Source organism: Phocoena sinus, chromosome 6 (genome assembly GCF_008692025.1).
Source record: "Phocoena sinus isolate mPhoSin1 chromosome 6, mPhoSin1.pri, whole genome shotgun sequence".
Taxonomy (NCBI): domain Eukaryota; kingdom Metazoa; phylum Chordata; class Mammalia; order Artiodactyla; family Phocoenidae; genus Phocoena; species Phocoena sinus.
In genome coordinates, this window is record NC_045768.1 from 100,448,422 (window position 1) to 100,465,705 (window position 17,284).

The following is a 17,284-nucleotide window of genomic DNA, read 5'->3' on the forward strand; positions in this document are numbered from 1 at the left end:
ATCAGGTGTCCTATCATTTTCCCTTCCTGAAGCAGTCTCTACTGGAGCCTTGGACCTGCTCGGGTCTGGACGGGCTGCCTCCACTCTGGGCTCCCCTGTCACCACCCTCACAGGGATTCCTTCCACCTCTCTCCTAGGATCTTTTCCACCTGGATTCCGTGTCTTCTCCTTTCTTGGTTTACTCCTCATCCGGGTGGATAAAAAGTGTGAGGGAGATCAGTTTTGAGACTGCGCAACCCAAACCCCTTTTATCCTATCCTCACACGAGTTAGTTTTGACTGGGTATAGAATTATAGGCTGGACATGATTTCTTCCAGAATCTCAAAGGCACTGTTTCACTGGCTTCTCATTTCCCAGTGCCGCTGTGGTGGTGAAGTCTGAAGCCAATCTGACTCCCAACCTTTGTATGTGACCTGTTTTTTATCTTCTTCATGCCAGCTTCGAGGGTCAGATGTACGTCTCCCGTGTTGCAAAATTTCACAACGATGTACCTTGGGGTCTGTTTTTATCCATTGTGCTGGGGGATACACAGGACTCTTTCGAGTTGGCAATTTATAATCTTTAGTTCTGGGATTAAAGGAAACTTTGTTGCTACTGACCACTCCCCCCACACCCATTTTCTCTGTTTCTTATTTCTGAAATTATTATAATTCTGATGCTGACCCTCTTTGGCTGGTCCTCTAATTTCTCTATTTTTCAATGTTTCCTTATCTTTTAATATTTCTAAAGAGTTTTTCATTTCTGCTGCCATGTTTTTAATTTCCAACAGCTCTTCTTAATTTTCAGGATGTCCCTTTATTTTTTTAAATGGTACCCTGTTTTTATTTCTTGGATGCCTTATCTGAAAATCTTAATGATAGCTTTGAAAAAAGTTTCTTCTTCCTTTACAGTCTCAGTTTCCCTTCAAGTTGCTTTTTGTGTTTGTTTTAGTCTCCATTTTTCATGTTAAACATGTCCCTTGGATGAGTGGTAATTCTTGGTTGTCTTCTCCAATATATGACTGGGGACCAAAACGCTGACTAGAAGCTGTAAGTACATGAATAATGTCTGTCTATTGTGTAGGATGATCTGGCTGAGAAGTTTTGTGGGGGATCCTTGATGCCAGTTTGTACTCTTTTCTCCAAGGGAGGTAAAATTCCCTAGAGAAGATTCTTCCACTGTCTTGGACTGGGAAGAAAGGCCCAGCTCACTGTTCTGGGAGCGGAGTAGAAGAGGCTGTGTGTGTGTGTGTGTGTGTGTGTGTGTGTGTGTATGAAAGTGGGTGTGTGTGTAAGAGGATGTGTCAGCACTCCACATGCATTCATCCACTTCATCCTCCTATGAAGTCCTGCCCTCACCTGTGCTTGAAGCGGATCTGGGTTTTGTGGGCCTGAAGCTTACACAATTTTGCATGCCCTTTAAAAAAAAGAGATTACAAAACTGCAAATACAAAAATAGGCCTGAAAGTGAATGTTTATTTAAACAGAGAAAAGAGCATTGTAAATTACAAGCTATAAAAGCTGACAAATAACATGAACATCAGAAAATCAAGAATAACCTAATATTTTTATTAATCATCTGCCTGACACACCTTTATATTTATTTCTCCACATTTTTTTGGCTGCATAGTCTATGATTGCCTCTTCATGTGACACAGAGTTGATAAATCATTTCCTTAGAGAGAAAAGACAAATAATTCAGCCTTTTCTCTAGGAGCGTTGATTGAAATTTGTTTTCTATTACTGACAGTTTAGAAAAGCTTTTTTTTTCCAGCTTACTGGTAACATATAAATATAATGTAAACTTTAGGACTGTTGTAAAATTTAGGAAAATCTCATGTTTCTCTCATAAATAAACTGTAAAATTTCAGGCCACATTTCAAATTTTCTTGTACAATGACTAATCTTAAATGCTCTCTGAATTAATGAGAGTAACTGGTCTGTCACTGAGGTCCTAGTAGGAGGGTATGAGTTTTATGTTATCTTTGTTATGTCTTTCATGTTAAATCCACTAGAAATTTAAATGTTTTAGCAATAGGTTCATATGATTTGCTCCTCCTCTTCATTAACTAGGTCATCAGATAATCATCACTTCTATCTAAAACTGATCTTACTCTCTTAATGAATTACTAGCTTTTGGTACAATGTGACAATGTTTTGTTACACTTTACATGATTTCAGAGTAATATCTATTGATTTCATTCTCACCTTTGTCACTTTTGTTTTGCGTTCTACTTTTACCCAATTTTTCTCTTAGCTATAAAATACATTTGAAGATGATCAAAAAAGGTTTCCTTTGTGCGCTTCCAACTCAGGACTCTAATTTCTCACTTGTTTTATGTTTTTCAAAAATGTCTTTACAAACTGAAGTCAAAACAGCATACTCCCAATTCAACAACCCCCTCCAATCCTGTCCCATCCCAAAAAGGGTCTAGGCTACTCCAAAGCTGCCTGACATGAAGGGTAGTATAAAGAAGAAAAAGAAGGACCTAGAGATTGTCATACTGAGTGTAGTCAGACAGCGAAAGACAAATGTCATATGATATCGCTTATATGTGGAATCTAAAAAAATGCTACAAATGAACCTATTTACAAAACAGAAATTCAGAAATTGAGTCACAGATGTAGAAAACACCCGTATGGTTACCAAGGGGAAAAAGGGGGGGGAGGGATAAATTGGGAGACTGCGATTGACATATACACACTACTATATATAAAACAGGTAACTAATAAGAACCTATTGTATAGCACAGGGAACTCTACTCAATACTCTGTAATGAGCTATATGGGAATAGAATCTAAAAAAGAGTGGATACGTGTAGCTGATTCACTTTGCTGTACAGCAGAAACTAACACAACATTGTAAATCAACTATACTCCAATAAATAATTAATTTTAAAAAAAGGAGGAAAGGAAGGCAGAGATATTCTTAGCTGCGTGCAGTATAAATACATTTTTGAAGTTTACAGAAACACAGGATCATCTGAACACATGGCTAGGGTTCCTTCTCGGGCCCTGGACAAGGTGCATGTAAGCGAGGGGCCCTGAGGCTTAAGCTTCATTAGTTTCACACAGTAAATCCACCTCTGTGTGCCCTTGTGGAGAAACTCCCTGCTTCACACTCTCCAGGGGTGGGGCCCCTTCGTTCTTCTGCTAGGGTGAGGTGGGGACAGTGCCCAGTGAAATGGCGTTGGGGAGGAGATGGTAGGAGTCTCAACTTATTCATGAGCAGCTTTCAACCAATCCCCCTGATCTGAGTGTTCGGCTTCAGCCCACTTCTAGAGGTACCTAGTGTCACCAGTTCCTGAACCTTTGAGGATTCTGTGATGTAAGTTCTTGGTTTTCCTAAATGCCAGTTCACCACCTGGCCTTCTGGGAACTGCCAAGTCAGTTACCCCATGTAACTGCATTCCAATCCCCAAATGTCATCAATGTCTGTTCTATTCTCCCTGAATTGGTAGGTTTACGACTTAAAAAAAATCACCTCACTGTGCTTTGTGTGGGATTTCCGAGGGAGATAAAATAGATGTACATTATTATACATTGGAATGTATAATGTGTTATACATTACAGATGTATATGTATTATATTATTATATACGGCTGGTTTCATCTCCTGCACAAATCCCACAATTTGTCACCTTTGCTCAGAAACTGCTCTATTTACTCATTTTAAGTAACAACTTTATGAGATGTAATTCACACACCATAACATTCATCCTTTCAAACAATTTGGTGTTTTTGCTCTATTCACAGAGTTGTGCAACCATCACTACAACTAATTTTATGTTTTTTGGCCACACTGCGTGGCTTGCTGGATCTTAGTTCCTCGACCAGGGATCAAACCTGCTCCCTTGGCAGTGAAAGAGCGGAGTCCTAACCACTGGACTGCCAGGGAATTCCCACCATTAGCTAATTTGAGAACATCTTCATCACCCAAAAGGAAACCCTGTACCTGTTAGCAGTCATTCACCATTTTGTAGTGTGGTACAAAGACACTTTCGGTCTCCATGGATTTGCCTGTTCTGGACATTTCATATAAATGGAATTATATAACATGTGGCCTTTTGTGTTTTCTAATTTTTTAAGATGGTGTAGGTAAGGATCCTACTTCATTCTTTTGCATGTGACTATCCAGTTATCCCAGTACCGTCTGTTGAAAAGACTATTCCTTCTCCATTGAACTGGCATCCTTGTTAAAAATCAACTGACCATCAGTATAAAGGTTTATTTTTGGATTCTCAATTCTATTCCATTGATCTACATATCTATCTTTATTGCTAGTACCACATTGTCTTAGTTACTGTTGCTTTGTAGTAAGTTTTGAGATTGGGAAGTGTGAGCCCTCCAACTTTGTTCTTCTTTGTCAAGATTGTTTTGGCTGTTCTGTGTCCCTTGAATTTCCATATGAATTTTAGTGGTTTGTCTCTTATATTTAAATCTTTACTCCATGTAGAGTTTGAGTGTATGGCTAACCAGTTGTTTTAACATGATTTAAAAAATAATCCATCTTTGGGACTTCCCTGGTGGCGCAGTGGTTAAGAATCTGCCTGCCAATGCAGGGGACATGGGTTTGAGCCCTGGTCCGGGAAGATCCCACATGCCACAGAGCAACTAAGCCTGTGCGCCACAACTACTGAGCCTGCGAGCCACAGCTACTGAAGCCCACCCGCCTAGAGCCTGTGCTCCGCAACAAGAGAAGCCACTGCAGTGAGAAGCCTGCGTGCTGCAACTAGAGAAAGCCGGCTTGCAGCAACAAAGACCCAATGCAGCAAAAATAAATAAATGAACGAATTAAAGAAAAATCTATCTTTGAAAAATCATTTTATCAGCATTAAATACTTCCGCTCTATATCATAGATCTGTCTACTCTTTTGCCAATAACACAAATTTAATTATTTAGGTTTAAAACAGATCGATACCTAGTAAGCAAATCCATTCTCATTACATTTCTTTTTCAGGTAATTTGGCTATTTTAATTTTGTTTTCATATTTAAGATGAAATTCAAAATCATCTGCTGTGTTTCCCCTTCCAAGTCAAGATATTACTTACTGAAAATATATTATATTTATGATTAACTTTTGAAGAACCTACATCTTTATAAATATTAGGTTTGCTCATTCAGGGCCAAAACACGTCTCTCCATTCAAGTCTTTTTATTATGCCCTTTAGTCTTAAGAGTCTTTTTCACATAGGTCCTCTACATTTGTTTAGTTAAATATTAACATCCAAAAGTAACACTTATGTGTGAATTTTTTTGCCCTACACATGTCTTAGGTACATTCCATGGAATTTTATATATTTGGTTATACTATAAATGGATTCTCTTTTTCATTTCATCTTCCTAGTACACAGGAAAGCTAGTGGGTGTTAAATATTTACCCCACAACCAATCACCACAGCTATACACCTAACCTACACAGCCCAAGAAATTTGGCTGGGAAAAAAAAAAAGAACTAATTGGGTTTTCCAAGTAGACAGTGATACCATTTAAAAATAATTGTAAAATTTCCCTCTTCTTCCCCAATATTTAATACCTATTTTTGTCTTGTATTACGGCATTGGCTAAAAATTACAGAAAAATGTTTTTAACTTTAGTAAGAATACTTCGAGTTTGATCTTTCACTATAAAATACGAAGAGGGCTCCTGGTTTATTTAGGAGGCTAATAGTAAGGAAATATTTTTCTGTTTCTAGTTTACTGAAAGATACAAAGACTGGATTTTTGAATTATATCAATGCCTTTTCAGCGTGCATTTGGTGGACCAGTTGGTTCTCCTATGACCTAGTGCTGTGACGAACTGTGTGAATACATGTCCTAAGACTGAGCCATCCTTCCATTACTGAAGTGAGCTCTGCTCGGTTAAAGGTACAGGTTAATTAACTTTGACGTGCATACATCTTGCTTTCTGATTATGACACAAAAGCACCTCAAGGGTAGGGACTCAACGTTATGCTTCTCTGCAACTCCTGCCAAGTGCTGTACTAGGCACAGTGCTATTCTCAACCTTTTACTGAAGGAACAGTCAGTAAATATGTATTAGGGGCCTCCTTCATGCCTAGCACTACACGAGGTTCTAGGGATATCAGGATGAATACGGCAGACTCATTCTATGATCTCATGGAGCTTATAGTCTGGCTTCATACACATAGTAAGCAGGGAATGAATGATTAAATGAATGAGTAAACTGAGCCTATTGGCCCAGGGGCCCTATCAAATACCATACTCTAATTTAGGGTTCCTGAAAAAAGCTACTCTTAGATCAGGCTCTATAAAGAACAAAGAAAGGTAATCTCATTGTCCTTGGTCTCTCAATCCTTACCTGAGTAAAATAAAACCTAAAAAGGCATCACCAGCTACAAGTAACTGCCTGGGTCAAGGGAAAGTAAATTCAGTGGAGACGGAGAGAACAGAGCTGGCCTTTGGCACTGGCAGTAAAGCCTGGCGAAGTTATCAGAGTATGGGTCAAGGGAAAACATTTTCAAGAGCCTGAGAGGAAATATGAAAGGAGAAGAGTCTCCTGGGTTTATTCTCAGGCTGCCAAATAGCAAACGTACTCCACTCTGCCAGCGAAAGAGCCAGAAAACTGGGGCAGGTGCCCTGATGGAGGGATCGGATTCTCTGCCACTGACGTGAAAGATGGTGAGACGAAAGAGCAAAGCAACTGCACGTCAACTGACTCTTCTGCCTCTTCTTCTCCTTGACCTCTTGATTTCATCCCGTGGTCTAGGCCCCCGCAGGAACCCAGGGACGTCCTCAGGAGAAGCAACTGCTTTGGAAAGTGTGCGGCAAGACTGACAGTATCAGAGCATCTCAGAGCAGAGCTGTCCTGGCACGGCTGGGGCTCTGGGGCAGGGGGCGCTCACCGGGCTTCCAGACTTTTGTTCCTCCTCCTTCTCACAGCTTTCCTCAGGGCTCTCCCCCTGGAATCGGGCGGGTATGCAGAGATCCAGAGAGGAGACTGGGCTTGCTCCCCAGAGAATCTCTACGTTCTGGAAACCATCATGAAGGCTGTGAGCTCCCGGCCCCTGGAGTAGGATTCTTTACTTTGTTCTGCTTGCCATTCCATAAATATGAGCACCAGAGGGCAGGAGGAGGGATATTTTGGTCTCGGCAACAAAATGGAGAAAACATTTCTCTCAGCCCTACCCTTCTCCAACCCCCAACATGCCCCACCTCAAAAAAGAAAAAAAAAGTTCTGTGTGTACAGAGGGAAAGGGGGGAAGAAAACGGGTTCTATTTTCTTTCACAATAAAGAAAAGTCAACAGGATGTTCTCCAAAGCTACAAATATACTTTTTCAAACAGTAAATGTCTCTATTAGCAGCATGGTGCCAGTTGGCTAATTCTGTCTGTCTCAGGAAAACCTCTCCCCAAAAACTCCTGCTCTTGGGTAATGTCTATTTACAAAACCAGCTCTTGTGCATTTTCGATTTGCTAGGTTTCTCAATCTTTTGTTTCCCCACCCCCTCCACTGCAGAGGCAGAGACGAGAGGCAGGCCCGGATGGCAGCTGGGTGGGGATCCCCTGGTCACCCCAGCAGATCCCCCGAGCCCCACCTTCTTTGGAGAGTCCTCCACTCCATTACCAAGAACAGCTTAAAGAAGCTAAAACCTACCCCCTCCTCCCTGGCCTTCACCGGGCCTCCAGAATTTGTTTCTACTGAGCCTGAATGGGCCGAGGCCTTGCCCGGGGGTGGAGAGAACCCTGGAATGATTCAGTCAACCCAACCGTGTATCATCCCGATATCTCCAGCTGGGCAAAGATCACAGTTTTGGGGGTGGGGCATGGGGGGAGGGGAGGGAGGTGAGAACGAAGGGAGGGCTGAGCAAAGAGTAGGAGGCAGCAGATAGTGGCTGAAATCCTGGCTCTCCGGGGAGTGGTCTGGGCCTGAGTCACTGTCTCGGCAAGAGCAGGAAGGTGGGCGAAAGGCAGCAGCTTCTGCAGGCTGGAAGGACAAGCCCCTCCTCCCCCATCCTTCTGTCACTCTATCCTCCGGTCGCTGCCTTCTCGGGTCTGAGGCCCCACCAAGGCTACCACCACCTTGACAATTGGAGAGAGAAAACAGTGGGCCGGGGCCAGGGCAGGGTTTATGGAGAGTCAGCTGGCTCTGGCGGAGCAGCTGCTTGTTGGATGCCATCCTCTCTGAAGGGCCAGCTGGCCACAATGCCCGGGGCCAAGGAAAGTTCAGCCCAAGCAAGGACGTGAGAGCCTCATCAGAAGGGGAAATGGCCTGAGCTGTGAAGGATCCATTTCCAGTGCCTATGACCATAGCCTCTCCAGCCCCACCTCAGTCCTTCCCCTAAATTAGCTGGATTCCGAACCAGAGGACAGACAACACCACTCTCGCTTGCCACCAGTCCGAGGAGGTTATGTGTGTGTGTAAAAATAAAAGGCACGACTCTGTGACCTGGCTGATTTGTTACTTGACCAGAACAATGGCCCAGTTCAGCTGTGATCCCTCCTTCCCCATGCTCCCCGGGCTGACCGCTGAAAAGGAAAGACAGAATGAATCACAGAATGTTGAGTGAGATCATCCAATTAAAGCGATCATTTATTGAGCATCTACTATTGCCAGTGTCTGCGCTAGGTGCTTCCGATATGTCAGCTCATTCAAAGTGCTGCCCTCCCATATTTCACCCAAGAGACGGCGCACTGGATGAGGGGGTGGACTGTGGAGCCAGGCTGCCTGGGCTCAAGATCTGGCTCTGCCAGCTGCCAGCTCTGAGACTTGGATAACTTACCTAATTTTCCTGTGTCTCAGTTTCCCTGTCTATAAAGTAGGATCATAATATACCTATTTTACAGGGTTGCTGTGAAAGCTAAGTGAGTTTAATCTTTAAAATAGTTCCCAGCCTACAGTAAGCAGCCTGGGAGTATCTGTCGTAAAGATGATGGTGGTGGTATTTTGATGATGATGATCAAACTGAGGCCCAGATGGGGAACTTGCACAAAATTACACAGAGGTAAGTATGGTCAGGAAACCTGAAATGGTTGTTTTCTGTTTGGGGAGCATGCAGTAGTCCCTGCCATAATCACCACTACCAGGTCCAAGTTAATATATTTGCTTAAAATTGAGTGGTGACTTCCTCGTGAGTAGTAAAAGGATTTGTGACACAAGTTTGGAGGCTGATGGAGCATCCAAAGGTCAAGAAAAGAGAGGAAGGAAGGCAATTCAGGGAGGTGGTTTGGAATTTTTTTTTTGGCAGCTCTTTAAGAGACTCCTAATATTTGACAGACAAGTTACTACCTATTCTCATTCTAACCTGCTAAGATAAGAAGAAGTAGAAACTCAGTTTTCCCATTTTATAATAGGGAATCAGAAGACATTTGGAGGTGAAAGCCTTGTCCTGCCTACTGAACAAGCCAGAGAGAAGCCTCCTAGGGCCTGATTCCACTCTGATGGGTTCACAGTGGCTGAGGGCAGACACTCTGAGACACACCAGACCAGCTGAGGCACTAGCTCTAATCTCATTCTCACTTGTCCCTTACCAACCAGGAATCTTAAAAAGAGCTTTCACTCCACCGTTTCCTCTTCTCTGTTGAAGGTTTGGCCCCTAGAAGCAGAAGGAGGGCTGGGATGGAAACCCACTTCTAGGCCCGCCTGCCTCGGTCATCCCCAGCTTTTGGCCACAGGAGGCAATAATTCTCCTGCTATGAGGTCAGCCTTAGCCATGATACTGGTCAGGCTAGGCATGACGACAGTTACAGAAATATTGGAAACACTCAGAAAATTACAGAGCAGAGCACATATAATAAATACTCATGTACCCACCACCTAGCATTGTCAAATTCTAACACTGAGCCGTACTTGCTTCGGGTCTTATTCTTCAAGCAGCACACCAGCACAGATACTGCTGAAGCTCCGTGAGTGTTCCAGCCTGATCCCATTTCCTTCCTTCCCTCCCTCCTGTTATCCCTGAGGTAACCACTACCCTGAATTCAGTGTTTATTAATCCTATACTTTTGCTTCATCAGTTTGAATCCATAAGCACAACATAGTGTTGTTTTACAGATCTAAACTTTATACAAATAGTACAATATTGAATGTATCATTTCCAAACTAGCCTTTTATGTTGGGCCTTATGTTTCTGAGATTTGCCCCTGCTGATACACATGGCTCACTTCATTCATTTTGACACTGCGTATTTCACTATGTAATGACACCATGTTTTATTTTCCCATTCTTCAGAGGCTAGACATGTATAAACAATGAAGTAGCGGACATTTCTGCTCAGGTCTCCTGCTGCACAGGTGCAGAAGTTTCTCTGGGTGAGGGGCAGGCCCGTCTTTGGCTGTGTGAGGCACTACAAAATCTTCCAGTGGTTGCACCAGTTCCCCACCCCGCCACCCCACTCAGCGGATGCCAGTCCCCACCGCTCCTCATCCTCAGATACTTGGCATTGCCAGACTGAATTGCCCATTTTTGCCAGTCTGATGGCTGTGAAATGACATTTCATTTCTCAATGTTGGTTTAATCTGCTCTCCCTGATTACTAATAAATGGAACATCTTTTTTTTTTTTTTTTTGCTGTACGCGGGCCTCTCACTGTTGTGGCCCCTCCTGTTGCGGAGCACAGGCTCCGGACACGCAGGCTCAGTGGCCATGGCTCACGGGCCCAGCCGCTCTGCGGCATGTGGGACCTTCCCAGACCGGGGCACGAACCCGTGTCCCCTGCATCGGCAGGCGGACTCTCAACCACTGCGCCACCAGGGAAGCCCAATGGAACATCTTGATTTAGGCTTTTGTCTACCTGGGTTTTCTTTTCTATATAAAGTGGTTGGCGGCTTTCAAATCTATGCAATAAGTTCTTATGCAGAACCAGCCAGCGTTCTTTACAGCCGCCCCTTCTGTATTCCTTATTTATAACCAATGACAAACAACCAAATAAAGAACACTATCTTTACCTGGCTGGAGTCACAGGTATAAGCTTCTAGTCTGAATATTTGTAATAAACTCCTAGAAAAGTGTTTTTCAAACCGGGGTGTGTAGAACACCCATCCCTCACCGATCATTTACACTGCTACACATCATTCCATTGTAAACATCTATCAAAATTACTCATGAAATCAACTGAAGTGGGTCATTCTTTAAAAACCAAAATAAAACATAGTAAAAAATATCTGAGTGCATTGTACACATACAATGTGAAACTTATTTCGTGTGTGTGTGTGTGTGTGTGTGTGTCTGTGTGTATGTGCGTGTCTGTTGATATCAAAGGCATTTCTGACTGCAAGCTGTGGTCAAAAAACTTCGGAAGCCACTGTCCAAGGTACCCCGCCCCCAACTCCATTCTTTCTCTTTTCTGAGTTATCCTGCAAACCACTGCCAAATTAACCTGACAAAAATCATTGCTTTTGCCCTGCCACTTCCCTGCTCAAAAACCTTCATTTTTCAGAAGACTAGGCTCAATTTCAATTCCTCAGCATGGCACTGAAAGTGCTTACAATATGGCCCCAACCAGAGTGCCAGCTTTCATCAATGAAGCTTCTACCGAAATCACTATTTACTAAACCCAAGCTGGCCTCCTGACTGCCTGCCCCCAACACTCTTCACGCATTCTGTCTCCACACACCTTTTCCACACCATTCTTATGAACTGCACACCCCTCTCCTGTTCCCCACTGCAACCGGACACGCTTGCTACGTCAAGGTTCAGTTAAAATCACATCCTCTGCTTGGAGTCTTTCTTGATGCTGCCACAGGGACGTTTAGTGATCTGCTCTCATTCTTGTGAACCTCTGGCACTTTCCATACACCGGCCGAAGACAAGGATGGATTCTTAAAGCATTTTGAAGGTCTCCCAGTGTTTAGCACAGGCCCTTGTCGTTAAAAACTGTTCGATATGCATTAAATCAACAAACATTCATTGAGCACTATCTGTGTGCAACAAACTATACTGGGCTCTACTTAATAGATTAGCCACCAGAATAATGGTTTTTGGAAAACAACTTTAATAGTTTAACTGCCAATTTGAAAGCTACCTCAGCACATTTACTTAAAAGTATAATATACAAGAAAACACCTTTGACTGTGAAGCTGTGGGACTCAAGGTACTTGACTCTTTCCAACTACTCCAAAATCGGGAAAAGGTCCCTTCCCCCCTTGTTACGAAAGGCTGAAAGAAGAGTTTTACATTTGTTCCCCAAACAATGTTGAATATAGAATCTCATGGGCTCCTCATGGGGTCCCTGTCTTCTAGGCATTACTATGCTCTTTACACAGGAGGAAGAAGCTTGGGGAGAGCCTGGTCTGTCCAAAGTCACAGAAGCAAGTGATAAGGCTGCCCCATGCAGGGAGGCCCCAGAATAGGAAGAAGCTGAGATGGTCCAGAATACCTGGAGGTCTGCAGGACACAGGACTTCCTCTATCACTTTACCTGTGAAAACGGGTCACTTCCTGTAATTCACTACCAACCTGGTGGTGTCAATACGGCCTAGCAAAGTCAGACACCTTCCTTTGGGATCCAATCAGCTTGGGAATGGTCTTCCACTTTCCTAATGTTCCTGTTTAAGCACAGGGAATACTCAAGAGATGCAGGTTTCAGTTCCAGTTCTGCCAGGGGAGTGAATTCGGATAAGTTGTCAAAGGGAGATAATCAGACCTGAACTGCAAACTTCAAAGGGTAGATGTGGGGATGATATCAGAGAATGGATGGGAAAGTACTGTGCAAAGTTAAAAGCACTATATGAATGTAAGATAGCACTGGTGATGCTAGAGGGAAAAGAGACTCCACCGAGAAAATGTTTGCAATTGCATGGATGGTTCCCTCTGATCCAGCAGTTTACCGTCCTTCTTTACATTCCATCCACTTCATTTGACAATTACCGATTAGGTACCCACTATGTGCAAGACAGTATGTGTACACACAGATGGAGAAGCTGTAGATCCTGCTCTCACGGACTTTATGTGGGAGAGAGGCGCACGTTTGTGATACGTGGATAGCGTGGGAGTACTACAAGAGAAGCACCAAGGAGCTCGAGAATAAAGGAGTTTGGGTGGGGGAAGGGTGGGGAGGGGAGGGCAGAGAACAGAGACAGCCTCAGAGAGCCTCGGAAGCCACTTCTTCATGTTAACAATAGCACGCTTAGAGGCTCTTCACTTCAGGAAGTGACCAGTAGCTTTTGCACATTTTTATCTTAAATTTTTTCCTGAGTGAAGGCAAGTCAGTAAATGGGAAGAAAGTCCTCATTCATACATTCAGTAAACATTTACTGATTGCCAGGAACAGCGCTAGGGATACAGTGGTGACCAAGAGACAGCCTCTGCTTTCAACAGCTCATGGACTAGTGGGCTGACTGAAAAGTAAGCCAAGAATTCAAGTACAGATGCTAATGGTGGTCAGAGGAGGGGCACCCCACTCAGCTTGGCAGGGTGTGGGGGGCCGTTCAGGGAAAACCCTCAGAGGAGCTGAAGCCTGCCCTGACTCTTTAAGGATGAGTGGATGTTGGCCTGGGGGATGGCGGGTGGGGAGGTGAGGGGAGTAAAGGGCATTTTGGGCAGGGGAATGGCACGTACAGAGGAGCAGGGGCACGAGAGACCAGGAAAAGCTTGGACACAGGAGTGAAGGGGGACAGCCAGATCCAGAAGGGCCTTATAAGCCATGGCCCAGAGTTAGGCCTTTATCCTAAAGATGATGGGGAGAGTATACATGGTGAGAACAGGAAAAAAAAAAAAAGATGTTCCCTGAGGAATACCAATATTTAAGGGGCAGAAGAGCCCAGAAGAGTCAGAAAACAAAATAGCATCCGCAGGGTTTCCATTCTTTTTTTTTTTTTTTTTTTTTTTTGCTGTACGCGGGCCTCTCACTGTCGTGGCCTCTCCCGTTGCGGAGCACAGGCTCCGGACGCGCAGGCTCAGCGGCCACGGCTCACGGGCCCAGCCGCTCCGCGGCATGTGGGATCTTCCCGGACCGAGGCACGAACCCGTGTCCCCCGCAGCGGCAGGCGGACTCTCAACCACTGCGCCACCAGGGAGGCCCAGGGTTTCCTTTCTTTTCACAACAGGTCTGGGTGACAAAGTATCAGCTGAGCTTATCCATTCCATGTTATAATTGGAGAAAACAAGACAGAGGAAGATCAGATGCCTAACCAGGCCACACTGCGAATGAGGGAACCAGAGCCTGAACTCAGCACTCCAGCTCCTACCAAATGTACCTGCACTGACTTTAATTTCCGTCCTTCTGAGTCAGACTCCCGAACCTCTAGGTATAGGACGATTTCCTGCAGCAGTGCTCCTTTTTCCTCGTCATTGAAGCCTAAGATCACCATGAAGGTGTGTAGTTCCAAGGGAGGCTATGGGTCCTGGAGACAGCTAAGCAAGATTAAGGTCACTATCGTTAATTCCATTTAATTCTCCCTCCACACCATAATAAAGACACACACACACACACACACACACACACACACACACACACGGGGGGGGTGGTGACACGGAGGAGGAAGGGTAAGAAAGCAGCACTTGGCTTGGGGCCAAGAGGTGGATCAGTGATCTGAGATGTAAACATCAAATGCCTTCCTCTGAGCAGAGCCCACCACTGGGCCACCTTGCTGAAAAGCAGATCAGTGGACGGATGGATGAGTAGATGGTACAGGAAGGCAGCAAGTGCCCACTAAACAAACAGGCGGTGGGCGGGCTGCATGCACTGAGGAAGCAGAGAACAAAGACTTCTCACTCTTCATGCAAAGTCCACAGTGTGCAAAGGGCACCAATATTGGACATTTCTCACTGTGACATTTTGAAAGTCCAGCCTAGCCCAGAACAATGGTTACCCTCTGGGGACCATGGGCCGCGTACCCCTAGGCCTTATTCGACGATGGCTGGCATATCCCATGTGCTTGGTGAACTTGACCTTGGGCATCAGCCTCCCATGACGGCTCTACGTCACTCTGGTCTCTTCCCCCACTGAAAATTCCAATCTCGGATGAATGGATGGATTCATTCTGGGAGCAGGAAAACCACTCCAGGAGTGAATCAGAAGGACCCAGCCCTGGTCCCCTTGCCAGCCATTGAGCCAGGAACTGAGTGCAATTGTGTGCCCAGGCGCTGGTGCTATTCCCCTCTCAGGGAGAGAGGGTCAGGGGCCACGCAAGAGATGACGTAGAAGCCCTCTAAGGAGGAAGAGAAAGGAACCTCAGCTTTGAGGGACAAAGCCACCCTTTTGGTTGTGACCCTCAGTCCAAGGAGGTGCCAAGATGTGTGTGTATTGTTAAATTAATTCTACTGGACAAAATCTCAGCTTTGGCTGGGCAGTTACTTGTCAATTTCAATTCTCTCCAGCCTGAAATAGGCTACTAGTTTTTCAGAAAAAGGATTTCTGTAAGACAGGTGGAAACAATGCGTCTCAGATCACCCAGAGACGACTCTACCTTTAGTGGCCTCTGCTCTACTCTTCTCCTGATTTGTGAAGGAAAGATCGATTCATTCTTAAGAATTGTAAATGCCAGTCTAGGCAATGTAAAGCACCTGTACTGTCCGCTTTTGGAGACATTAGGTAAGAGAACTCCAAAGATTCAACATGCAGCAGGCAAGAAGTCATCTACATCACAAAGTAAAGGAACCCAGGTTGATCCTTTAAGGAAGTAATCCCTCTAGGAAGGGGAATTGAAGGATTGCCACTATGCCCATCACTAACTAGGTTATAACAAGACGCGAAAGTTAGCTTTTTAAGGCTCCAGCCCCCTATCGGCCTCCTGGAGCAAAGGTGGAGGGAAAAGGAGCAGCTCCTGCTGGGGCTTGTTAGGAGGTTGCTCGGGGCTGACCCCCACGCGCTGGTGCTGACTGTCTGACATCTGTCGGTCAATCTTCGTCTAAGAAGCTGGGGGGAGGAGGGGACAGAAATGGCTTACATTTTACACTACAGGGCTGTCCCGGACACTGAATGACATCAGTTGTCTGTGGCCAGAGCTTAGTCTCCATTGATGGCCAAATGTGAGGCTGCAAGAGCCTTCCTAAAGAATATTCTACCATCTTCACTCGTTCATAACTAGCTAATGTGCACTTTTCGTAAAGCAACAGGCTAGACTCTGAGGAGAGAGCGGCAAACATGTACGCTATGCCAACGTAACTTGGATTCCAAAAGGACTGATTCATCTTGTACATCTCCGGGGGTCAATGTATTCATACAAGCACACTTTAGTTGGATGCCCTGAGGTTTGGGTTGTGGATATACAGGCCCTCAAGCCTGAAAGTAAGGTCCTTTGGGCAAATTGAGTCTTACAAAAGAAATCAACCATTGAACACTATCAAGTGTCTACTATGAGCCAAGTATCATACAGTTCTATAGCAACGCACGTGCCAGCTCTGGAGTTGTGACTACTCGTCTGAGGCTCCCTGGCTTCTTTTCTCATGGCTTGATAGTTCCCATAACATTTAAGCTTACTTATGTTAATTTAACAGGGAAAGCAAAGAGTGTGTAAGGCCCTGGAAAAAAATTAGTCCAATCCCATAATGGGAGTGCGGGTGGTGTGTAATTCTGGCTCCTTCCGAAAAAGAAGCAAGTTTTGTCTCTTGAAGACTAAGTGGAGCAAAGGCTACTCGTCTGAAAGCTAGGGGTTTTGATCCATGAGCTGGGCTCAGACGGCCAGAGTGAGGGCCACCTGGCAGTGGTGGAGAGATGCCCACGGGGGAGAGAGAAGTGGATATTTCTCAACGGATACTTAGTTAAGGAGGTAACAGGGGCGTCCCTCACTTCACGCAGCTGAGAGAAGACGGACGGGACCAGCACCTTGGTACAGAGTCAGCAAAGAGACGCGGGATCCCACTCTAAAGGGATCGCCCGCCCCACCTCCCGGTGAGGCCTGCCGAGAGCTGGAGCCTCCAGGAAAGCACCAGAGGAAGGCCCCTTGAACGACCCCAAGGGCTGGGGCCAACTGGGCCCTGCTCCGGGGCAAAGGGTCCGCGGGCAGCGCGAGCCAAGGGACTCAAGTCGGACGGACGCAGGGCAAAGCGCATTGCAGGCCAGAGGCTCCAGCTGCCCCCGCCGCCTGGGCCCCACTCACCAGCTCATGGTCCCGAACCTGGCCCTGCCGCCGGGGTCCTCAGCTGCAACTCGGTCCTGGGGGATCGCTTCCGGATTCAGCCAGTCTCCAGGAAGTGACGTGAGCCCCGCCCCCCTCTGCCCGGAAGAGGCGGGCCGGGAGGACGGGGCCAGACGCATTAACCCTTCCGCTGCCGCTGGCTTTCGCGGAGTTGCCCTGGCCCGCGACCCTCGCGCCTAGGCTTAGGGCTTCAGAGGATTTAGCCTGTGGCGGGGGCATGAGGACCCCTGGGTGCGTTTTGTACCTTAAACGCTGACTTGGTAAAATTC

The 17,284-nt window shown here is 45.5% G+C and overlaps 1 protein-coding gene across 2 annotated transcripts in view; it reads right to left on the minus strand.

Moving 5' to 3' along the window:
* BIN3 (bridging integrator 3) overlaps positions 1 to 17,077 on the minus strand; it is a 45,145-nt gene extending 28,068 nt beyond the window's left edge. For both annotated transcript variants that reach the window (XR_004350251.1, XM_032634168.1), the window contains exon 1: positions 16,977 to 17,077. Coding sequence is in view for 1 of the 2 variants with exons in the window: in XM_032634168.1 (XP_032490059.1) it covers positions 16,977 to 16,984 (8 nt within the window). In the remaining variant the exon portion in view is untranslated. The remainder of the gene's footprint in view (positions 1 to 16,976) is intronic.
* Positions 17,078 to 17,284: the final 207 nt, after the last annotated feature.